The sequence below is a fragment of the Stenella coeruleoalba genome (genome assembly GCF_951394435.1).
Source record: "Stenella coeruleoalba genome assembly, chromosome: 9".
Classification (NCBI taxonomy): domain Eukaryota; kingdom Metazoa; phylum Chordata; class Mammalia; order Artiodactyla; family Delphinidae; genus Stenella; species Stenella coeruleoalba.
In genome coordinates this window covers 83,438,715-83,464,292 of record NC_137155.1, presented here as the reverse complement: position 1 = coordinate 83,464,292, position 25,578 = coordinate 83,438,715, and the positions used below count along the sequence as shown (strand labels likewise).

Sequence of the window (25,578 nt, the reverse complement as noted above, 5' to 3'; positions counted from 1 at the left end):
TTTCCATTTGATTTATTCTGGATACATGGGTTACTTAGAAATAAGTTGTTTAATTTCCAAATATTGGGGATTTCCTTTATTTTCTGTTGCTAATTTATAATTTACTTCAGTCGTGGCTGGGGAATATGCTTTGGTGATTTCTATCCTTTTAAATGTATTGAGACTTATTTTATGACTGGCATTTAATCTGTCTTTGAGAACTGTCCATATGCACTTGAAAAGAATGTATTTTATAGTCACTGGGTTGAATGTTCTAGGTTGAGTTGAGGAATTAAATTGTTCAGGTCCTCTATATCCTTGATGATTTTGTCTAGTTGTTCTATCAGCTATTGGGTAGGTATAGACATCTCCAGCTCTTATTGTTAAAAGATCTATTTCTCCTTTAGTGTTAAGTTTTTTTGTTTTGTTTTGTTTTTGTTTTTTGTGGTACGCGGGCCTCTCACTGCTGCGGCCCCTCCTGTCGTGGAGCACAGGCTCTGGACGCGCAGCCCAGTGGCCATGGCTCATGGGCCCAGCCGCCTCGCGGCACATGGGATCCTCCCGGACCGGGGCACGAACCCACGCCCCCTGCACTGGCAGGCAGACTCCCAACCACTGCACCACCAGGGAAGCCCTAGTGTTAAGTTTTGTTTCATATATTTTGAGGCTCTGTTGTTAAGTGTGTATATGTTTATCACTGTTATATCATCCTGATGTATTGAGCAGCTTCTCATTATGTCTCTTTTTGTTTCTTGTAATATTTTGTCTTAAATTCTCTGTCTGATATTAATATAGCCACTCCTGATCTCTTACGATTAGTTTGCATGGCATACCTTTTGCCATCATTTTACTTTCATCTCATTTGTATCTTTGAATCTAATGTGTATCTCTTGTAGACGGCACATAGTTTGATTTTGCTTTTTTATCCTGTCTGGCAATCTCTATCTTTTGGTTGGGGTGTTTAGACCTTTCATATTTAATATAATTATTGACATGGTTGTATTTACCTTCGCCATTTTGCTGTTTTTTCTATAGAAGTGTCTGTCTTTTTTGTTCCTCTCTTCCTCTTTGACTGCCTCCTTTTGTGTTAAATAAAATTTTCATTGAATCATTTTAATTTCTCTGTCAATATTTTTACTGTTTAAAAAGTTGTTTCTCGGGCTTCCCTGGTGGTGCAGTGGTTGGCGGTCTGCCTGCCGATGCAGGGGACATGGGTTCGTGCCCCGGTCTGGGAGGATCCCACATGCCACGGAGCGGCTAGGCCCATGGGCCATGGCCGCTGGGCCTGCACGTCCGGAGCCTGTGCTCTGCAACGGGAGAGACCACAGCAGTGAGAGGCCCACGTACCGCAAAAAAAGAAAAAAAAAGTTGTTTCCCTGGGAATTAGAATATGCATTTTAATTTACCATGATCTACTTCAGATTAAGGCTAATTTAATTTTCGTAAAATATAGAATCTTTGCTCCAGTATAGTTCTGTTCTCTCCCTGCTCCTGTTTGCTATTATTGTCATGTATATTACATGTATGTGCATTATCCAATAATGCAGTGTTATAATTATTTTTATACAATTTTATGTCCTTTAATTAGTTAAGAGAAATGAAAAAATTATTTGTAGAATAATTTATATTAACTCACATATTTACCATTTCTGGTGCACTTTATTTCTCATTGATTATTCATGTCACTGGAGTCAGTCTTTCAGTTTAACAGACTTCGTTTAGTATTTTTTATAAATCAGGTATGTTAGCAATACATTGTCTCAGTCACTGCTTATCTGGGAATGTCCTTTTATTAGCCTTCATTTTTGGAACATAGTTCTGCTGGATAGAGAATTTTTATCTTTTTATTTCAACACTTTGAATATGGCATTCTCTATTTCATTGTTTCAGGTGAAAAGCCACTAATTGTATTGTTGCTCCCCTGTACAATGTGATGAGTAGCTTTTATCTTGCTTCTGTCAAGATTTTCTCTTTGTCTTATGCTTTCAGCACTTTGATTATGGTGTGTCTATATGTGGATCTTTTTTTATTTTTCCAACTTGGGATTTGTTGAGCTTCTCAAGTGTGTAGATTAATATTTTTAACAAATTTTGGTAGTTTTTGGTCATTATTTGTCAGGATATTCCTTCTGTCCCTTTGTCTCTCTCCTTTCTTTCTGGGCCTCCTATCATGAAAATGTTGGTACACTTAGTCATATTCCATAGGTCTCCAAGGCTCTGGTTTTTTTTTCCTTCATTCTTTATTTTCCTCAGCTAGATTATCTCAGTTTAACCTATCCTCAAGTTTTCTGGCTTTTTCTACTGTCAGTGCAAATCAGCTGTTGAATTGCAGATTTGAATTTTTTAAAAGTTGTTTCTGAACTCTCAGTTTTTTAAAAATTGAAGTACAGTTGATTTACACTACTGTGTTTCAGGTGTACAACAAAGTGATTCTTTTTTATGGCTGAGTAATCGTGTGTGTGTGTGTGTGTGTGTGTATTTTATATATATATGCATATTACCTCTTCTTTATCCATTCATCTGTTGATGGATACTTAGGTTGCTTCCATGTCTTGGCTGTTGTAAATAATGCTGCTATGAACATTGGGGTGCATGTATCTTTTCGAATTAGAGTTTTTGTCTTTTCTGGTTATATGCCCAAGAATAGGATTGCTGGATCATTTGGTAGCTCTATTTTTAGTTTTTTAAGGAACCTCCATACTGTTTTCCCTACTTACTGGTTGCACCAGTTTACATTCCCACCAACAATGTAGGAGGGTTCCCTTTTCTCCACACCCTCTCCAGCATTTATTATTTATAGACTTTTTTTTTTTTTTGCGGTACACGGGCCTCTCACTGCTGTGGCCTCTCCAGTTGTGGAGCACAGGCTCCGGACGCGCAGGCTCAGCGGCCATGGCTCACGGGCCCAGCTCCTCCGTGGCATGTGGGATCTTCCCGGACTGGGGCACGAACCCGTGTCCCCTGCATCGGCAGGCGGACTCTGAACCACTGCACCACCAGGGAAGCCCTATTTATAGACTTTTTGATGATAGCCATTCTGAGTGGTGTAAAGCGATACCTCCTTGTGGTTTTGATTTGCATTTAATTAGTGATATTGACCATCTTTTCATATGCATGTTGGCCATCTGTATATCTTCTTTGGAAAAATGTCTATGTCATCTGCTCATTTTTTGATTGGGTTGTTTGTTTTTTTGATATTGAGTTTTATGAGCTGTTTGTATATTTTGGAAATTAACCCCTTGTCAGTCACATTGTTTGCAAGTATTTTCTCACATTCTATAGGTTGTATTTTCATTTCGTTGATGGTTTCCTTTGCTATGCAGAAGCTTTTAAGTTTGATTAGGTCCCATTTGTTTATTTTTGGTTTTTTTTTCTTTTGCCTTGGGAGACTAGTCTAAGAAAATATTGCTACTATTTATGTCAGAGAATGTTTTGCCTGTCTTCTCTTCTAGGAGTTTTACGGTGTCACATCCTATATGTGTCTTTAAAGCATTTTGAGTTTATTTTTGTATATGATGTGAAGGAGTGTTCTAATTTCATTGATTTACAAATAGCTGTCCAGCTTTCCCAACACCATTTGCTGAAGGCACTGTGTTTTCTCCATCGTATATTCTTGCCTCCTTTGCTGAAGATTAATTGTATGGGTTTGTTTCTGGGCTCTCTATTCTGTTGCATTGATCTATATGTCTGCTTTTGTGCCAATACCACAGTATTTTGATTAGTGTAGCTTTGTAGTATTGTCTGAAGTCTGGGAGAGTTATACCTCCAGCTTTATTCTTTTTCCTCAGAATTGCTTTGCCAATTCGGGGCCTTCTGTGATTCCATATAAATTTTAGGATTATTTGTTCTAGTTCTGTGAAAACTGTCATGGGTAATTTGATAGATATAGCATTAAATCTGTAGATTGCTTTCAGTAGTATGGCCATTTTAATAATATTAATTCTTCCAGTCCAAGAGCATGGGATATCTCTTCATTTCTGTGAATCATCTTCAGTTTCCTTTATCAGTGTTTTAGAGTTATCAGCATATAGGTCTTTCACCTCCTTGGTTAGGTTTATTCCTGTGTTTTTGTGTGTGTTTGTGTGTGTTTAGTGCGATTTTAAACTTTTTTTTTTTTTTTTTTACTTTCTGATATTTCATTGTTACTGTAAAGAAGTGCAGCAGATTTCTGTATATTAATCTTGTACCGTGCTACCTTGCTGAATTCATTTATTAGTTCTAATAGTTTTTGTGTGGAGTCTTTAGGGTTTTCTGTATAGAGTATTGTGTCATCTGCATATAATGACAATTTTACCTCTTCCCTTCCAATTTGGATACCTTTTATTTCTTTTTCTTGTCTGGTTGCTGAGGCTAGGACTTCCAAAAATATGTTGAATAGCAGTGGTAAGAGTGGGCACCCTTGTCTTGTTCCAGAATTTAGTGGGAAGGCTTTCAGCTTTTCACTGTTGAGTATTGTGTTGGCTCTGGGTTTGTCATAAATGGTTTTTATTGAGATGTATTTCCCCTATACCCACTTCAGTGAGAGTTTTCATCGTGAATTGATGTTGAATTTTATCACATGCTTTTTCTATCATTGAGATGATCATGTGGTTTTTGTCGTTTCTTTTGTTGATGTGGTATATCACGTTGATTGATTTGCATATGTTGAACCATCTTTGTGACCCTGGTAAGAATCCAACTTGATCATGGTGTATGATCCTTTATATGTGTTGTTGGAGTTGGCTTGCTTAAATTTTGTTGAGGACTTTTGCATCTCTATTTGTCAAAGATATTGGCCAGTAATTTTCTTTTTTTTGTAGTGTCTTTGTTTTTGGTATCAGGGTGATGGTGGCTGCATAAACTGACTTTGGGAGTGTTTCCTCCTCTTAAATCTTTTGGAATAATTTGAGAAGGATAGGTATACGTTCCTCTTTGTATGTTTGGTTGAATTCCCCAGTTAAGCCATCTGGTCCTGGATTTTGTTTGTGGGGAGTTTTTTTAGTTTTTTTGTTTGTTTTTTATTACAGATTCTATTTCACTTCTAGTGATTGGTCTGTTCAATTTATGTTTCTTCTTGATTCAATTCTGGCTGTTTCTAAAACCTTTTCTGTTTCTTCTCGGTTGTTCAATTTGTTGGTTTATAACTTCATAGTATTTTCTTATGACTTTTTGTATTTCTGCAGTATTGGTTGTTATTTCTCATTTCTTATTTTGTTTATTTGGGTCTTCTCTCTTTTCTTCTTGTTAGCCTGGCTAGAGGTTTGTCGATTTTGTTTATCCTTTCAAAAAAACTAGCTCTTGGTTTTATCGAGCTTTTCTATTGTTGTTTTGATCTCTATTTTATTTATTTCCTCTCTGATCTTTATTATTTCCTTCCTTTTAATGACTTTGGCTTTTGTTTATTTTTCTTTTTTCTAATTCTTTTAGGTGGTAGGTTAGGTTATTTGCTTGAGATTTTACTTGTTGCTCAAGAAAGGCCTGTATGTATCGCTCTGAATTTCCCTCTTTGAACTACTTCTGCTGCATCACATAGATTTTGTAAGGTTGTGTTTTCATTGTCGTTTGTCTCAAGGTATTTTCTGATTTCCTCTTTGATGTCATTGTTGACTCATTGGTTTTTTAGTAGGATGTTGTTTAGTCTCCGTGTGATTTTTTTTTCCCATTTTTCTTTCTGTGGTTGATTTCTAGTTTGATACTGTTGTGGTCAGAAAAGATGCTTGAAATAATTTCTGTCTTCTTAAATTCATTGAGGCTTGTTTTGTGTCCTCGTATGTGGTCTATCCTAGAGAATGTTCCATGAGCACTTGAAAAGAATGTGTATTTTGTTTGGTTTTTGTTTTTGTTTTTTTTGGATGAAGTGTCCTGTAGATACCAATTAAGTACATCTGTTGTGTCATTTAGGATCTCTCTTGCCTTATTGATTTTCTGTCTGAAAGATCGTCCATTGATGTCAGTGGGGTGTTAAAGTCTCCTACTATTATTGTATTCCTGTCAATTTCTCCCTTTATGTCTGATAGTATTTATTTTGTATATTTAGGTGTTCCTACATTGGGTGCATATATATGTTAACAAGTGTAATGTCCTCTTCTTGTATTAATCCCTTTATCATTATATAGTGTCCTTCTTTGTCTTTCTTTTTGGACTTTGTTTTAAAGTCTGTTTTGTCTGATATGAATATCGCTACCCCTGCTTTCTTATTGTTTCCATTTGCATGAAATATCTTTTTCCATCCCCTCACTTTCAATCTATGTGTGACTTTTGCCCTAAAGTGAGTCTCTTGTAGGCAGCATATTGTAGGTACTTGTTCTTTTATCTGAGCAGATTTGAAATTTTTATTCTAGTTATGCACTTTCCAAATCCAGAGTTTCTATTTGGTTCCTTTAAAAAACAAACAACTCATTTTTTCCTCTTTATTGATACTCTCTCTTGGGTGAGGCATGATTGTCATGCCTTTAACTTTTTAATTCCCTTTAATTCTTTAGATATGGTTTCTTTTGCTTCTTTGAACATATTTATATTAGTTGACTTAAAGGCTTTGCCTAGTACATCCAACATCTGGGCTCCCTCAAGAATAATTTCTGTTGACTGCATTTTTTCACTATATATGGGCCATACCTCACTATTTCTTTGTGTGTCATAGCTTTTTGTCAAAAACTGGATATTTAATATACTGTGGTAACTGACAATCTTATTTCTCCCTTTTCCATTCTCAGAGTTTGTTTTTGTTGCTGTTTGTTATTGTTGTTTGTTTAGTGACTTTCCTGGACTAATTCTGCAGTCCTTATTCTTTGTCATGTGTGGCTACTGAAGTCTGCTTGGTTAGCTGAGTCTTTGGATAATGATTTGACAGATTTTCTTAAATGCTTTTGACCAACATGTCTCCCATCTTTTTTTCAGTGGGCATTTTGTGTGTTGGGGTATGCATAACTGTGCCTAGTCTTCCCTTCCTAATTGTGCAGAAACTCAAAGTCAAGCATGGGTGAGAGGCTAGAGCTCCGTAAGCTCTTACCTGGGTATTTGCACAGCCTTCTAGATCCCCAGGAATATGTCAGAAATTAAAGCCCCTTATGGGCATCTCATTTCTTAGATTTTCTTTTTAAGTTTTTTTGGCCAGACTCTTGTTTGCGCCAACTAGAATCAGTACCTGTGGCAACTGCAGTGTTAAGCAATTGCTGCTGTTTTTTGGGAGACAAACCTCCTGGGGATAGGGCTTTCCTCACTGAATGTCCTCAGAGTTAGATGAAATAAAAATTCGCTTCGGGGAATTCCCTGGTGGTCCAGTGGTTTGGACTCCACACTTCCACTGCAGAGTGCATGGGCTTAACCCCTGGTTGGGGAACTGAGATCCCACATGCTGTGTAGTGCGGCCAAAACATTAGCTTCATGAATGGGGCTTTTTTAAGGAGCATCATTCAGGTCAAGTAGCGACAGTGCTCCAGGAACATGGCTTTTGATGGTGCTCCAAATTCATCTGCCTCCTTCAGTGGCTACTAGGCTGCTGGCTTTCATAGCTAGTATGGTTCTGAGGCCCTGGTTTCCAAGGCTACCATGAAGCTGGGAAGAGGGTATGAAATAGAGCAAGTTAAAATACCAGAAAGCTTACTGTTCTTATGAAGATTCAGCTGTTCCTCTTGAATAAATGTTCCTAGGATTGTTGCAATCCTTCAGCTAACTTCTAGAGTGCTGAAAATGTTGATTTTGAAACTTTACACCAGTATTCTCATTGCTTTTATGGAGGAGTGTATTTTCAGAGGTCCTTCATTCATAATTCCAAAAGTGCTTCTCATTCTGTCTTTGCTTTTTTTTAAAAAAAAATTTATTTATTTCGTCACGCCAGGTCTTAATTGCAGCTCGCGGGCTTGTTAGTTGCGGCTCACTGGCTCCTAAGTTGCAGCACACAGGCTCCTTAGTTGTAGCATATGAACTCTCAGTTGCGGCATGCATGTGGTATCTAATTCCCTCACCAGGGATTGAACCCAGGCCCCCTGCATTGGGAGCATGGAGTCTTAACCACTGTGCCACCAGGGAAGTCCCCCTGTCTGTGCTTTTAGCCACTATGCACATTGCCTCTGTTCTTTATGATATCTAATTATGGCCTGTGTATATTTATTGTCAGCCATGAAAGTCCAGTCTTCGATTTCATTGAGAGCTGCTTGCGAAATAAACATGAAATGGTTATTTATGAAGCTGCTTCAGCTATCATCCATCTTCCTAACTGTACTGCGAGGGAGTTGGCACCTGCTGTTTCAGGTTAGTTGTATATTTGATAACTGGCTTTTGTTTATTTTCTTATGTTTTTGTTTTAAGTTCCATAGGTCTACAGAATAGGTAATTTTGAACCTTAGCTCTGTATATGTAGTTTTTACATTTTGATACATAAATGGTTTATTTTAGCTGTTTTTTAGTTACAATTGTACCTCCATATCCTTGGGTTCCACATCCCACCAATTCAACCCAATCGATTCACAGTTGGTTGAATCCTGAGATGTGGAACCTGCAGATACCAAGGGCTGATTGTGCTACACCATTTTATAGAAGGGTCTTTAGCATCCCCAGATTTTGGCATCTGCTAGGGGTCCTGGAAGGTCCGGGGTCCAGTCCCCTGCAGATATGGAGGGGTGACTGTGTTTCTTTTTCTGAAGTTATCATTTCCCCATATTAAAAAATTTAAGTTTTTACTTAGAAAACAAGTAACTTTAATGCCTTCAGTTCTCCATGTTTAAAAAACCCATTTACTCTTACAACCATAAATATTCCTACTCTTTAAATTCAGATATTAATGGGTATATTAACATTTTTAGGAAAAAAATAAACTTTGTTTCCTGTATTTAAAGTTTTTATAGCTCAACAAAAAGTACTTTTTCTATTTTTGATGATGTATTTTTCATGTGAATTTTTTTTTCTTTTTTTTTTTTTGCGGTACGCGGGCCTCTCACTGTTGTGTCCTCTCCCATTGCGGAGCACAGGCTCCGGACACGCATGCTCAGCGGCCATGGCTCACGGGCCCAGCCGCTCCACGGCATGTGGAATCCTCCCGGACCGGGGCACGAACCCGCGTCCCCTGCATCGGCAGGCGGACTCTCAACCACTGCGCCACCAGGGAAGCCCCATGTGAATTTTTGATGCTGTCATCTAATTGCCTTATGCGTATTTTGAATGTGATTCTTCATGTACTGTATTTTCAGAAACATGCTATAGGTTGAAATGAGCTATGTTCACAGTGACCTTTTTTCTTTCCTAGTTCTTCAGCTTTTCTGTAGTTCTCCTAAGCCAGCTTTGAGATATGCAGCTGTGAGGACCTTGAACAAGGTAGGTGTTCCTTTGCTAACTATTGACTTGTATCAGTGTTCAATTGAGAAACAGTAAATACGAAGCATTTGGCTTTCTGTCCAAGGTTAGTAGATATGATTTATGGGCTTCACTTCTGTAGCACCTCACTTGTATTTGCAGCTTTAGATATGGCCATTTATACTATTATTCATGTGCTCAATAGCCACCTGTAGTTAGTGACTATCATATTAGACACTGCAGATACAGAATATTTCTATCATTGCAGGAAGTTCTCTTGGACAATGTTGGTCTATAGCAACACTATCCAGTAGAAATACTATGTGAGTCACATATGCAATTTTAAATTTTATTGTAACCACATTAAATTCTTTATGATGAGATTAATTTTAAACATATATTTTATTTACCCTAACATTTATAAAATTTATCAACATGATCAGTATAAAATTATTAGAGATATATTTTACCTTCTGTTTTTTCATACTAAGTCTTTGATATCTGGTGTATATTTTGTATTTACAGCATACCTCTGTTTGGAATAACCACATTTCAAAGGCTTAGTAGTCACATATGGTTATTGGCTACCATATTGGACAGCATAAATCTAGAGGATAGAGTGCAGAAACACAGAATGAATTAAATAACTATAAAAATTTTATTTTATTTATTTATGTTTTTAAATATTTATGTGGCTGTGCTGGGTCTCAGTTGCGGCAGGCAGGCTTCTTAGTTGTGGCTTACCAGCTCTTTAGTTGCGGCTCGCTGGCTTCCTAGTTGTGGCATGCGAACTCTTAGTTGTGGCATGCATGTGGGATCTAGTTCCCTGACCAGGGATCGAACCTAGACCCCCTGCATTGGGAGTGCGAAGTTCCAACCATTGTGCCACCAGGGAAGTCCCTAAAAATTTTAAATGCAAGTTTAATGTTGTAGAATAATGGTCTAGTGTAATATGTGGTCGACTAAATTAATTGTATTAACAACTGGAGGAGAGAAATTTAGAGCAGCCATGGAAGGAGGCTTTATAGAACAATATGAATTGTATTTTGAAGAGTTGATATCGGTCCACATTCCATCATCTATAATCTTGGGACCAGATGTATCTCAGAAATCAGTATTTTGAGAATTTTAGAGAGGTAATATGGTGCCATCTCTTATATTAATACTAACCCCTTTGGGCCTAGAGCAGTTAGACACATTAGACATGTTAATATTTCTGCTTTATACGTATGACTATCCTCACTACATGGAATAAATTAAGACTTAGTTTTACATTAGTTTGGGTCATTTTTTGCTGTTGAGTGAATTCTGATGGCAATACTTTGCTGAGTTCTCAAAATTTTCCCTTTATGGGTAAAGGATTCTATACCAGTATTGGATTAGGCAGAGAGGCAAACATCATCAACAAAAGCAAAGAAGCAGGACAATGACACACATGTTTTATCATGTGAGCAATCCAGTTTGGTTGCAGTTTGGTTGCTTAAATACAGAAGTGTTTTGTAAGTGGTAAGATATTACATTTAAGTGACTTCGAGTAGTGTTTATCATTCTAGGTCCTACTCGCAGATATTCTAAAATCTAGTAGAATAGATAACCATGAACACATGTACTATAAGGACGAACAGGCCAACTGTAATAAAAGACAGACTATGATATTGTTATAAAGGTTATAGAAACCTAGGAAGATAAAGTGCTGTGCTATACTGTAACTAGCAGTTAATCACTTATCAAATGATATATCATATCTTATTTATTACAAACATTCATCTTGAAACAATTGCCTTTTAACGTATGTTGTCCAAAAAGCCATTTACCTTAATTAAAATTTCTGACCAGTCCCTCCCAACAAGCCTCTTAGATAGCCTCATCCACCAGAGGGCAGAGAGCAGAAGCAAGATAACTACAATCCTGCAGCCTGTGGAAAAAAACCACATTCACAGAAAGATAGACAAGATGAAAAGGCAGAGGGCTATGTACCAGATGAAGGAACAAGATAAAACCCAAGAAAAACAACTAAATGAAGTGGAGATAGGCAACCTTCGAGAAAAAGAACTCAGAGTAATGATAGTGAAGATGATCCAGGACCTCGGAAAAACAATGGAGGCAAAGATTGAGGAGATGCAAGAAATGTTTAACGAAGACCTAGAAGAATTAAAGAACAAACAAACAGAGATGAACAATACAATAACTGAAATGAAAACTACATTAGAAGGAGTCGATAGCAGAATAACTGAGGCAGAAGAAAGGATAAGTGACCTGGAAGACAGAATGGTGGAATTCACTGCTGCGAAACAGAATAAAGAAAAAAGAATGAAAAGAAATGAAGACAGCCTAAGAGACCTCTGGGACAACATTAAACGCAACAACATTCGCATTATAGGGGTCCCAGAAGGAGGAGAGAGAGAGAAAGGATGGGAAATATTTGAAGAGATTATAGTTGAAAACTTCCCTAACATGGGAAAGGAAATAGACACCCAAATCCAGAAAGCACAGAGGGTCCCATACAGGATAAACCCAAGGAGAAACACGTTGAGACACATAGTAATCAAATAGGCAAAAATTACAGACGAAGAAAAATTACTGAAAGCAGCAAGGAAAAATGACAAATAACATACAAGGGAACTCCCATAAAGTTAACAGCTGATTTCTCAGCAGAAACTCTACAAGCCAGAAGGGAGTGGCATGATATACTTAAAGTGATGAAAGGGAAGAACCTACAACCAAGATTACACTAACTGGCAAGGATCTCATTCAGATTCGATGGAGAAACTAAAACGTTTGCAGGAAAGCAAAAGCTGAGAGAATTCAGCACCACCAAACCAGCTCTACAACAAATGCTAAAGGAACTTCTCTAAGTGGGAAACAAAAGAGGAGAAAAGGACCTACAAAAACAAACCCAAAACAAGAAAATGGTCATAGGAACATACATGTCAATAATTACCATAAATGTGAATGGATTAAATGCTTCAACCAAAAGACACAGGCTTGCTGAATGGATACAGAAACAAGACCCATATATATGCTGTCTACAAGAGACCCACTTCAGACCTAGGGACACATACAAACTGAAAGTGAGGGGATGGAAAAAGATATTCCATAAAAATGGAAATCAAAAGAAAGCTAGAATAGCAATACTCAGATGAAATAGACTTTAAAATAAGAATGTTATAAGAGACAAGGAAGGACACAACATAATGATCAAGGGATCAATCCAAGAAGAAGATATAACAATTATAAATATATATGCACCCAACATAGGAGCACCTCAATACATAAGGCAACTGCTAACAGCTATAAAAGAAGAAATCAACAGTAACACAATAATAGGGGGGGACTTTAACACCTCACTTACACCAATGGACAGATCATCCAAAATGAAAATAAATAAGGAAACAAGCTTTAAGTGACACAACAGACCAGATAGATTTAATTGATATTTATAGGACATTCCATCCAAAAACAGCAAGATTACACTTTCTTCTCAAGTGCACACAGAACATTCTCCAGGATAGATCACATCTTGGGTCACAAATCAAGCCTCAGTAAATTTAAGAATAATGAAATCATATCAAGCATCTTTTCTGACCACAATGCTATGAGATTAGAAATGAATTATAGGGAAAAAAATGTAAAAAACACAAACACACAGAGGCTAAACAATACGTTACTAAATAACCAAGAGATCACTGAAGAAATCAGAGGAAATCAAAAAATACCTAGAGACAAATGACAATGAAAACACGATGATCCAAAACCTATGGGATGCAGCAAAAGCAGTTCTAAGAGGGAAGTTTATAGCTACACAAGCCTACCTCAAGAAACAAGAAAAATCTCAAAAAAGCAATCTCACCTTACACCTAAAGGAACTAGAGAAAGAAGAATAAACAAAACCCAAAATTCGCAGAAGGAAAGAAATCATAAAGATCAGAGCAGAAATAAATGAAGTAGAAACAAAGAAAACAGTAGCAAAGATCAATAAAACTAAAAGCTGGTTCTTTGAGAAGATAAACAAAATACATAAACCATTAGCCAGACTCATCAAGAAAAAGAGCAAGAGGACTCAAATCAATAAAATTAGAAATGAAAAAGGAGAAATTACAACAGACACCACAGAAATACAAAGCATCCTAAGAGACTACTACAAGCAACTCTATGCCAATAAAATGGACAACCTGGAAGAAATGGACAAATTCTTAGAAAGATATAACCTTCCAAGACTGAACCAGGAAGAAACAGAAAATATGAAAAGACCAATCACAAGTAATGAAATTGAAACTGTGATTAAAAATCTTCCAACATGGCTTCCCTGGTGGCGCAGTGGTTGAGAATCCACCTGCCGATGTAGGGGACACAGGTTTGTGCCCTGGTCCAGGAAGATCCCACGTGCCGCGGAGCAGCTGGGCCGTGAACCATGGCCGCTGAGCCTGCATGTCCAGAGCCTGTGCTCCGCAATGGGAAAGGCCACAACAATGAGAGGCCCACCTACTGCAAAAAAAAAAAAAAAAAAAAAAAATCTTCCAAGAAACAAAAGTCCTGGACCAGATGGCTTCACAGGTGACTTCTATCAAACATTTAGAGAAGAGCTAACACCCATCCTTCTCAAACTCTTCCAAAAAATTGCAGAGGAGGGAACACTCCCAAACTCATTCTGGGAGGCCACCATCACCCTGATACCAAAACCAGACAAAGATACTACAAAATAAGAAAATTACAGACCAATATCACTGATGAACATAGATGCAAAAATCCTCGACAAAATACTAGCAAACAGAATCCAACAACACATTAAAAGGATCATACACCATGATCAAGTGGGATTTATCCCAGGGATTCAAGGATTCTTCAATATATGTAAATCAGTCAATGTGATACACCATATTAACAAATTGAAGAATAAAAACCATATGATCATCTCAATAGATGCAGAAAAAGCTTTTGACAAAATTCAACACCCATTTATGATAAAAACTCTCCAGAAAGGGCATAGAGGGAACCTACCTCAATATAATAAAGGCCATATATGACAAACCCACAGCAAACATCATTCTCAATGGTGAAACACTGAAAGCATTTCCTCTAAGATCAGGAATAAGACAAGGATGTCCACTCTCACCACTATTATTCAACATAGCTTTGGAAGTCCTAGCCACGGCAATCAGAGAAGAAAAAGGAATAAAAGGAATACAAATTGGAAAAGAAGTAGTAAAACTGTTACTGTTTGCAGATGACATGATACTATACATAGAGAATCCTAAAAATGCCGCCAGAAAACTACTAGAGCTAATCAATGAATTTGGTAAAGTTGCAAGATACAAAATTAATGCACAGAAATCTCTTGCATTTGTATTCACTAATGATGAAAAATCTGAAAGAGAAATTAAGGAAACACTCCCACTTACCATTGCAACATAAAGAATAAAATACCTAGGAATAAACCTACCTAGGGAGACAGAAGACCTGTATGCAGAAAACTATAAGACACTGATGAAAGAAATTAAAGATGATACCAACAGATGGTGAGATATACCATGTTCTTGAATTGGAAGAATCAATATTGTGAAAATGACTGTACTACCCAAAGCAATCTACAGATTCAATGCAATCCCTATCAAATTACCAATGGCATTTTTTACGTAACTAGAACAAAGTAAACTTAAAATTTTTGGAGACACAAAAGACCCTGAATAGCCAAAGCAGTCTTGAGGGAAAACAACAGAGCTGGAGGAATCGAACTCCCTGACTTCAGACTATACTACGAAGCTACAGTAATCAAGACAATATGGTACTGGCACAAGAAAAGAAACATAGATCAATGGAACAAGATAGAAAACCCAGAGATAAACCCACACACCTATGGTCAACTAACCTATGACAAAGGAGGCAAAGATATACAATGGAGAAACGACAGTCACTTCAATAAGTGGTGCTGGGAAAACTGGACAGCTACATGTAAAAGAATGAAATTAGAACACTCCCTAACACCATACACAAAAATAAACACAAAATGGATTCAAGGTCTTCCCTGGTGGTGCAGTGGTTGAGAGTCTGCCTGCCTCTGCAGGGGACATGGGTTCATGCCCCGGTCCGGGAGGATCTCACATGCCACAGAGCGGCTGGACCCGTTAGCCATGGCTGCTGAGCCTGCACATCCAGGGCCTGTGCTCCGCAATGGGAGAGGCCACAACAGTGAGGCCCGTGTACCGCAAAAAAAAAAAAAAAAAAAGAAATGGATTAGAGACCTAAATGTAAGACCGGACACTATAAAACTCTTTAGAGGAAAACATAGGAAGAACACTCTTTGACATAAATCATAGCAAGATCTTTTTTGATCCACGTCCTAGAGTAATGGAAATAAGCACAAAAGTAATCAAATGGGACCTAATGAAACTTGAAAGCTTTTTGCACAGTAAAGGAAACCATAAACAAGACGAAAAGACAACCCTCAGAATGGGAGAAAATATTCACAAACGAATCAATGGACAAAGGATTAATCTCCAAAATTTATAAACAGCTCATGCAGCTCAATATTAAAGAAACAAACAACCCAATCCAAAAATGGGCAGAAGGCCTAAATAGACCTTTCTCCAAAGGAGACATACACATGGCCAAGAAGCACATGAAAAGCTGCTCATCACTAATTATTAGAGAAATGCAAATCACCTCACACCAGTTCGAACGTGCATCATCAGAAAATATACAAACAGCAAATGCTGGAGAGGGTGTGGAGAAAAGGGAGCCCTCTTGCACTGTTGGTGGGAATGTAAATTGATACAGACACTATGGAGAACAGTATGGAGGTTCCTTAAAAAACTAAAACTAGAATTACCATATGATCCAGCAATCCCACTACTGGGCATATACCCAGAGAAAACCATAATTCAAAAAGACACATGCACCCCAATGTTTATGGCAGCACTGTTTATAATAGCCAGGCATGGAAGCAACCTAAATGCCCATCTACAGAGGAATGGATAAAGAAGATGTACATATATACAATGGAATATTACTCAGCCATAAAAAGGAACAAAATTGAGTCATTTGTTGAGACATGGATGGATCTAGAGACTGTCTAGAGAGTGAAGTAAGTCAGAAAGAGAAAAACAAATATCGTATATTAACGCATATATGTGGAACCTAGAAAAATGGTACAGATGATCCAGTTTGCAGGGTAGAAGTTGAGACACAGATGTAGAGAACAAACATGGAAACCAAGGGGGGAGAACTGCGGTGGGGTGGGGATGGTGGTGTGCTGAATTGGGCGATTCGGATTGACATGTATACACTGATGTGTATAAAATTGATGACTAATAAGAACCTGCAGTATAAAAAAACAAAGAAACAAATAGAAAAACAAGTAATACTAAACTTTCTTTGGGTTATTTGTATGGAAATATGTTAATATAAATGTTTCAAACATTACATGAAATTCCTAAAAATCTTATGTTCTGGTATAATTTTATAAGTCATAATTCTAGTTATTACTTTAAAATGTGTATCTCAGAAATAACTAAATTTCCTTGTCAATTGCATTATTATGAACTTTCATCAAATCTTTAACCGTGGTCATTTTAAAAAAATTTATTTATTTTTAGCTGTGTTGTGTCTTCATTTCTGTGCGAGGGCTTTCTCTAGTTGTGGCAAGCGGGGGCCACTCTTCATTGCGGTACGTGGGCCTCTCACTATCCCGGCCTCTCTTGTTGCGGAGCACAGGCTCCAGACGCGCAGGATCAGTAGTTGTGGCTCACGGGCCTAGTTGCACCGCGGCATGTGGGGTCTTCCCAGACCAGGGCTCGAACCCGTGTCCCCTGCATTAGCAGGCAGATTCTCAACCAGTGCGCCACCAGGGAAGCCCCAACCGTGGTCATTTTTAAGTCTTTTGTCATTTACAGACAGTTCTGGGTGTACTCTGATGCTTTCACAAACATGTTCCTATAAAAGAGTTTCACCTTCAAGGAATTCATGGAGAAGACTCTGACTAGTACAGGTTTCTGGTAACTGACTATACTGCTGAACTGAATGAATAAGCATTTTCAGAACTCTAATGGAAAACTTATGAATTCATAAAAGTGCTAACAAGATCAAGATAAAAAAATTAATTACATGGGACTGAGTGAACTGAAGAGGATGATTATAATTTTTGTGACTTTCTGTTTGAATAATAAAAAAAAAATCCCACAAGGATTCAGAGGCAAAAAATATACAAATCAATTTTCACTGCAAAGTAAAGGAGCTGTTACAGTGGAGGATTATTGGACTAAATGTCAATATTATGACATAGTATGAGTGTGTTTCATGTTTGGTAATTGCAATCATTGTTGCTTTTGTTGTGGTCATCCATTTACAATGCTTGGTGTCTGTTTATTTATCTCTTGTAAAAAGAAAATACAGTGTGTGTGTGTGAGTTGTGGAAAAAAAAGGGAAACTTTTAAATTCCTGATTCTGGTTTTGCACAACTGTATAATTAACGGTGATGATCATATTATAAGGGGAGGCCCAAATAGAAGTTACAAATAAAGGAAATAAAATTCCATTTAAAAAAATTTTTCTGTTTTCATCTTCTTTTATTTTTTAAAGTTCTGGTCTTTATCAGTAGCAATTTGCTGAATTTTTTCCATGCCCTTTGGCCAGGTGGCAATGAAGCACCCCTCTGCTGTTACTGCCTGCAATCTGGACTTAGAAAACTTGATCACAGACTCAAACAGAAGCATTGCTACACTGGCCATTACTACACTCCTCAAAACAGGAAGTGAGAGCAGTGTGGACAGGCTCATGAAGCAGATATCATCCTTTGTGTCTGAAATCTCAGATGAGTTCAAGGTAAGAGTTTAAATATGAGCATGTTTTCTCCCAGTCTCTGGCTTACCTATTTCATTTCTTTTTTTTTTAATTTCAATAAATTTTATTTGCTTTTTAAAAATATAAATCTTATTAAAAATAGAGATGTACATGACATATATATGAAGAATATAAATAAATCACCTAAAAAACAGCTACAAATTATCCACAATCTCAGTACCCCAGAACAACTTTATGATATTTGTTAAACATGATTCCAAATATAGCTCTGTATATGTGCAGTTGGGTAAATGAATAGCTAGATATATTCAGAAAAAAATTAAGAGAAATGTAATCATACTATGCATACTATTTTAAAATTAACAATATAAAAATATATTTTGAACTTTAAAAAGGAAAATAATTAAAACTGAAGTTAATTGTGAACTTCAAATAAGTATTTCTTTACGCAAGACAATTTTTTCTTTTTTTATTTTAAACATTTTATCAAGAAGGCACATTTTTTTTAATACAGCAGGTTTTATTAGTCATCAGTTTTATACACACCAGTGTATACGTGTCAATCCCAATCGCCCAATTTATCACACCACCACCCCACCCCCCCACGGCTTTCCCCCTTTGGTGTCCATACGTTTGTTCTCTAATTTCTACCCTGCAAACTGGTTCATCTGTACCATTTTTCTAGGTTCCACATATATGCGTTAATAAACGATATTTGTTTTTGTCTTTCTGACTTATTTCACTCTGTATGACACTCTCTAGATCCATCCATGGCTCAACAAATGACCCAATTTCGTTCCTTTTTGTGGCTGAGTAATATTCCATTGTATATATGTACCACATCTTCTTTATCCATTCCTCTGTAGATGGGCATTTAGGTTGATTCCATAACCTGGCTATTGTAAACAGTGCTGCAGTGAACATTGGGGTGCATGTGTCTTTTTGAATTATGGTTTTCTCTGGGTATATGCCCAGTAGTGGGATTGCTGGATCATATGGTAATTCTAGTTTTAGTTTTTTAAGGAACCTCCATACTGTTCTCCATAGTGTCTGTATCAATTTACATTCCCACCAACAGTGCAAGAGGGCGCCCTTTTCTCCACACCCTCTCCAGCATTTGCTGTTTGTAGATTTTCTGATAATGCGCATTCTAACTGGTGTGAGGTGATATCTCATTGTAGTTTTGATTTGCATTTCTCTAATAATTAGTGATGAACAGCTTTTCATGTGCTTCTTGGCCATCTGTATGTCTTTTTTGGAGAAAGGTCTATTTAGGTCTTCTGCCCATTTTGGATTGAGTGTTTGTTTTTTTAATATGAGCTGTTTATATATTTTGGAGATTAATCCTTTGTCCGTTGCTTCATTTGCAAATATTTTCTCCCATTCTGAGGGTTGTTTATTCATCTTGTTTATGGTTTCCTTTGCTGTGCAAAACCTTTGAAGTTTCATTAGGTCCCATTTGTTTATTTTTGGTTTTATTTCCATTACTCTAGGAGGGAGATCCAAAAAGATCTTGCTATGATTTATGTCAAAGAGTGTTCTTCCTATGTTTTCCTCTAAGAGTTTTATAGTGTCCGGTCTTACATTTAGGTCTCGAATCCATTTTGAGTTTATTTTTGTGTATGGTGTTAGGGAGTGTTCTAATTTCATTCTTTTACATGTAGCTGTCCAGTTTCCCCAGCAGCACTTATTGAAGAGACTGTCTTTTCTCCATTGTATATCCTTGCCTCCTTTGTCATAGGTTAGTTGACCATAGGTGCATGGGTTTATCTCTGGGCTTTGTGTCTTGTTCCATTGATCTATGTTTCTTTTCTTGTGCCAGTACCATGTTGTCTTGATTACTGTAGCTTCGTAGTATAGTCTGAAGTCAGGGAGTTCGATTCCTCCAGCTCCGTTTTTTCCCCTCAAGACTGCTTTGGCTATTCAGGGTCTTTTGTGTCTCCATACAAATTTTAAGATTACTTTGTTCTAGTTACATAAAAAATGCCATTGGTAATTTGATAGGGATTGCATTGAATCTGTAGATTGGTTTGGGTAGTATAGTCATTTTCACAATATTGATTCTTCCAATCCAAGAACATGGTATATCTCACCATCTGTTGGTATCATCTTTAATTTCTTTCCTCAGTGTCTTATAGTTTTCTGCATACAGGTCTTCTGTCTCCCTAGGTAGGTTTATTCCTAGGTATTTTATTCTTTATGTTGCAATGGTAAGTGGGAGTGTTTCTTTAATTTCTCTTTCAGATTTTTCATCATTAGTGTATACGAATGCAAGAGATTTCTGTGCATTAATTTTGTATCTTGCAACTTTACCAAATTCATTGATTAGCTCTAGTAGTTTTCTGGTGGCATTTTTAGGATTCTCTACGTATAGTATCATGTCATCTGCAAACAGTGACAGTTTTACTACTTCTTTTTCAATTTGTATTCCTTTTATTTCTTTTTCTTCTCTGATTGCCGTGGCTAGGACTTCCAAAGCTATGTTGAATAATAGTGGTGAGAGTGGACATCCTTGTCTTATTCCTGATCTTAGAGGAAATGCTTTCAGTGTTTCACCATTGAGAATGATGTTTGCTGTGGGTTTGTCATATATGGCCTTTATTATATTGAGGTAGGTTCCCTCTATGCCCTTTCTGGAGAGTTTTTATCATAAATGGGTGTTGAATTTTGTCAAAAGCTTTTTCTGCATCTATTGAGATGATCATATGGTTTTTATTCTTCAATTTGTTAATATGGTGTATCACATTGATTGATTTGCATATATTGAAGAATCCTTGAATCCCTGGGATAAATCCCACTTGATCATGGTGTATGATCCTTTTAATGTGTTGTTGGATTCTGTTTGCTAGTATTTTGTCGAGGATTTTTGCATCTATGTTCATCAGTGATATTGGTCTGTAGTTTTCTTTTTTTGTAGTATCTTTGTCTGGTTTTGGTATCAGGGTGATGGTGACCTCCCAGAATGAGTTTGGGAGTGTTCCTTCCTCCGCAGTTTTTTGGAAGAGTTTGAGAAGGATGGGTGTTAGCTCTTCTCTAAATGTTTGATAGAATTCACCTGTGAAGCCATCTGGTCCAGGACTTTTGTTTCTTGGAAGATTTTTAATCACAGTTTCAATTTCATTACTTGTGATTGGTCTTTTTATATTTTCTTTTTCTTCCTGGTTCAGTCTTGGAAGGTTATATCTTTCTAAGAATTTGTCCATTTCTTCCAGGTTGTCCATTTTATTGGCATAGAGTTGCTTGTAGTAGTCTCTTAGGATGCTTTGTATTTCTGTGGTGTCTGTTGTAATTTCTCCTTTTTCATTTCTAATTTTATTGATTTGAGTCCTCTTGCTCTTTTTCTTGATGAGTCTGGCTAATGGTTTATGTATTTTGTTTATCTTCTCAAAGAACCAGCTTTTAGTTTTATTGATCTTTGCTACTGTTTTCTTTGTTTCTACTTCATTTATTTCTGCTCTGATCTTTATGATTTCTTTCCTTCTGCGAATTTTGGGTTTTGTTTATTCTTCTTTCTCTAGTTCCTTTAGGTGTAAGGTGAGATTGCTTTTTTGAGATTTTTCTTGTTTCTTGAGGTAGGCTTGTGTAGCTATAAACTTCCCTCTTAGAACTGCTTTTGCTGCATCCCATAGGTTTTGGATCATCGTGTTTTCATTGTCATTTGTCTCTAGGTATTTTTTGATTTCCTCTGATTTCTTCAGTGATCTCTTGGTTATTTAGTAACGTATTGTTTAGCCTCTGTGTGTTTGTGTTTTTTACACTTTTTCCCTATAATTCATTTCTAATCTCATAGCATTGTGGTCAGAAAAGATGCTTGATATGATTTCAATATTCTTAAATTTACTGAGGCTTGATTTGTGACCCAAGATGTGATCTATCCTGGAGAATGTTCGTGCACAGTTGAGAAGAAAGTGTAATCTGCTGTTTCTGGATGGAATATCCTATAAATATCAATTAAATCTATCTGGTCTATTGTGTCACTTAAAGCTTCTGTTTCCTTATTTATTTTCATTTTGGATGATCTGTCCATTGGTGTGAGGTGTTAAAGTCCCCCACTATTATTGTGTTACTGTCGATTTCCTCTTTTATAGCTGTTAGCAGTTGCCTTATGTATTGAGGTGCTCCTATGTTGGGTGCATATATAATTGTTATATCTTCTTCTTGGATTGATCCCTTGATCATTATGTTGTGTCCTTCCTTGTCTCTTGTAACATTCTTAAAGTCTTTTATCTGATATGAGTATTGCTACTCCAGCTTTCTTTCGATTTCCATTTGCATGGAATATCTTTTTCCATCCCCTCACTTTCAGTTTGTATGTGTCCCTAGGTCTGAAGTGGTCTCTCGTAGACAGCATATATATGGGTCTTGTTTCTGTATCCATTCAGCAAGCCTGTGTCTTTTGGTTGGAGCATTTAATCCATTCACATTTAAGGTAATTATTGATATGTATGTTCCTATGACCATTTTCTTAATTGTTTTGGGTTTGTTTTTGTAGGTCCTTTTCTCCTCTTTTGTTTCCCACTTAGAGAAGTTCCTTTAGCATTTGTTGTAGAGCTTGTTTGGTGGTGCTGAATTCTCTCAGCTTTTGCTTATCTGCAAACGTTTTAGTTTCTCCATCGAATCTGAATGAGATCCTTGCCGGTTAGTGTAATCTTGGTTGTAGGTTCTTCCCTTTCATCACTTTAAGTGTATCATGCCACTCCCTTCTGGCTTGTAGAGTTTCTGCTGAGAAATCAGCTGTTAACCTTATGGGAGTTCCCTTGTATGTTATTTGTCGTTTTTCCCTTGCTGCTTTCAGTAATTTTTCTTTGTCTGTAATTTTTGCCAATTTGATTACTATGTGTCTTGGCATGTTTCTCTTTGGGTTTATCCTGCCTGGGACTCTCTGTGCTTCCTGGACTTGGGTGGCTATTTCCTTTCCCTTGTTAGGGAAGTTTTCAACTATTATCTCTTCAAATATTTTCTCTGGTCCTTTCTCTCTTCTCCTTCTGGGACCCCTATAATGCGAATGTTGTTGCGTTTAATGTTGTCCCAGAGGTCTCTTAGGCTGTCTTCATTTCTTTTCATTCTTTTTTCTTTATTCTGTTTCGCAGCAGTGAATTCCACCATTCTGTCTTCCAGGTCACGTATCTGTTCTTCTGCCTCAGTTATTCTGTTATTGACTCCTTCTTGTGTAGTTTTCATTTCAGTTATTGTATTGTTCATCTCTGTTTGTTTGTTCTTTAATTCTTCTAGGTCTTCGTTAAACATTTCTTGCATCTTCTCCATCTTGGCCTCCATTGTTTTTCCGAGGACCTGGATCATCTTCACTATCATTATTCTGAATTCTTTTTCTGGAAGGTTGCCTATCTCCACTTAATTTAGTTGTTTTTCTTGGGTTTTATCTTGTCCCTTCATCTGGTACATAGCGCTCTGCCTTTTCATCTTGTCTATCTTTCTGTGAATGTGGTTTTTTTCCACAGGCTGCAGGATTGTAGTTCTTCTTGCTTCTGCTGTCTGCCCTGTGGTAGATGAGGCTGTCTAAGAGGCTTGTGCTAGTTTCCTGATGGGAGGGACTGGTGGTGGGGAGAGCTGACTGTTTCTCTGTTGGGCAGAGCTCAGTAAAACTTTCATCCTCTTGACTGTTGATGGGTGGGGCTGGGTTCCCTCCCTGTTGTTTGTTTTGCCTGAAGCCACCCAACACTGGAGCCTACCTGGGCTCTTTGGTGGGGCTAATGACAGACTCTGGGAGGGCTCATGCCAAGGAGTACTCCCAGAACTTCTGCTGCCAGGGTCCTTGTCCCCATGGTGATCTACAGCACCCCCCTCCTCTGCAGAAGACCCTACAACACTAGCAGGCAGGTCTGGTTCAGTCTCCCCTGGGGTCACTGCTCCTTCCCCTGGGTCCCGATGCACACACTACTTTGTGTGTGCCCTCCAAGAGTGGAGTCTCTGTTTCCCCCAGTCCTGTCAAAGTCCTGCAGTCAAATCCCACTAGCTTTCAAAGTCTGATTCTCTAGGAATTCCTTGTCCCGTTGCCGGACCCCCAGGTTGGGAAGCCTGACATGGGGCTCAGAACCTTCACTTCAGTTGGTGGACTTCTGTGGTTTAAGTGTTCTCCAGTCTGTGAGTCACCCACCCAGCAGTTATGGGATTTGATTTTACTGTGATTGCGCCCCTCCTACCATCTCATTGTGGCTTCTCCTTTGTCTTTGGATGTGAGGTATCTTTTTTGGTGAGTTCCAGTGTCTTCCCGTCAGTGATTGTCCAGCAGCTAGTTGTGATTCTGGTGTTCTCACAAGAGGCAGTAAGAGCATGTCCTTCTACTCCGCCATCTTGTTTCAGTTCCCTATTTCGTTTCTTAACAGTGTCTTTTGATGAGCAGAAGTTTTAAATTTTTATGAAGTCTAATATATTAATTTTTTTCCTTCACAGTTATTGCTTCCTGTGTCCTAAAAATCTTTTGTCTATTTCCAAGTCTTAAAGATATTTTCCTATGTTTTATTGTAAATGTTTTACAGTTTTAGCTTTTACATTTTGGTCTATGATCCAACTTGAATTAATATTTGTGTGTGATAAGTTCAGTTTTTTTCCATACTGATTTCCACTCATTCTAGCATAATTTGTTTAAAACACTTCTCTTTCCCCATTGGTGTGCCTTGGCATCTTTGTCTAAAAAGCAGATAACCATATAATTGTAGGTGTATTTCTAGGATCCATATCACATTCTATCGAACTATTTGTCAATCCTATGCCAGTACCTCACTGTATCGATTAATGTAGCTTTATGGTATCTCTTAAATGTGTGGTCTTCCAACTTTGTCCTTCTTTTTTTTAATATTCTAGTTCCTATTTCCATATACAATTTAGAACCAGCTTATAATTTCTGTAAAACAAAGCCTTCTAGGATTGTGATGGGGGTTGTGTTGAATCTATAATCAATTTGAGGAGAATTGATAGCTTAATATTATTTATTCTTCCAGTTTATGAATATGGTGTACCTCTCCCTTTATTTAGGTTTTCTTTGTTTTCCCTGAGCAGTGTTTTATAGCATTTATTCTAGAGGTCTTGCACGTCTTTTGTTAAATTTATGTATAAATATTTTATGCTTTTTAAATTCCATTTTATTAACATTTCTATTTCATTGTTTGCTACTAGTATATTAAAAATAGTTTTCTGGGGCTTCCCTGGTGGCGCAGTGGTTGAGAGTCCATCTGCCCATGCAGGGGGACACAGGTTCATGCCCCGGTCCAGGAAGATCCCACATGCTGCAGAGCGGCTAGGCCCATGAGCCATGGCTGCTGAGCCTGCGCGTCCAGAGCCTGTGCTCCGCAATGGGAGAGGCCACAACAGTAAGAGGCCCGCATACCGCAAAAAAAAAAAAAAAAAAAAATTCTTTTTTGTTTTTTAACTCTCCCATAATTCGGTATCCTTGCTGAGTCCCCTTATTGGTTCTAGTAGTTGTTATATGCATTCCTTAGGATTGTCCATATAAATAGTCATGTTATCTATGAATGGAGACATTTTTACTTCATTTCCAATCCAAATACCTTTCCTTTCT

At 37.5% G+C, this 25,578-nt stretch overlaps 1 protein-coding gene across 3 annotated transcripts in view; it reads left to right on the top strand.

Moving 5' to 3' along the window:
- COPG2 (COPI coat complex subunit gamma 2) overlaps nucleotides 1-25,578 on the top strand; it is a 131,135-nt gene that overhangs the window by 54,982 nt on the left and 50,575 nt on the right. For all 3 annotated transcript variants that reach the window (XM_079931401.1, XM_079931402.1, XM_079931403.1), the window contains 3 exons: nucleotides 8,074-8,207; nucleotides 9,199-9,266; nucleotides 17,874-18,062. In XM_079931401.1, the coding sequence (XP_079787527.1) occupies nucleotides 8,074-8,207; nucleotides 9,199-9,266; nucleotides 17,874-18,062 (391 nt within the window). The remainder of the gene's footprint in view (nucleotides 1-8,073; nucleotides 8,208-9,198; nucleotides 9,267-17,873; nucleotides 18,063-25,578) is intronic.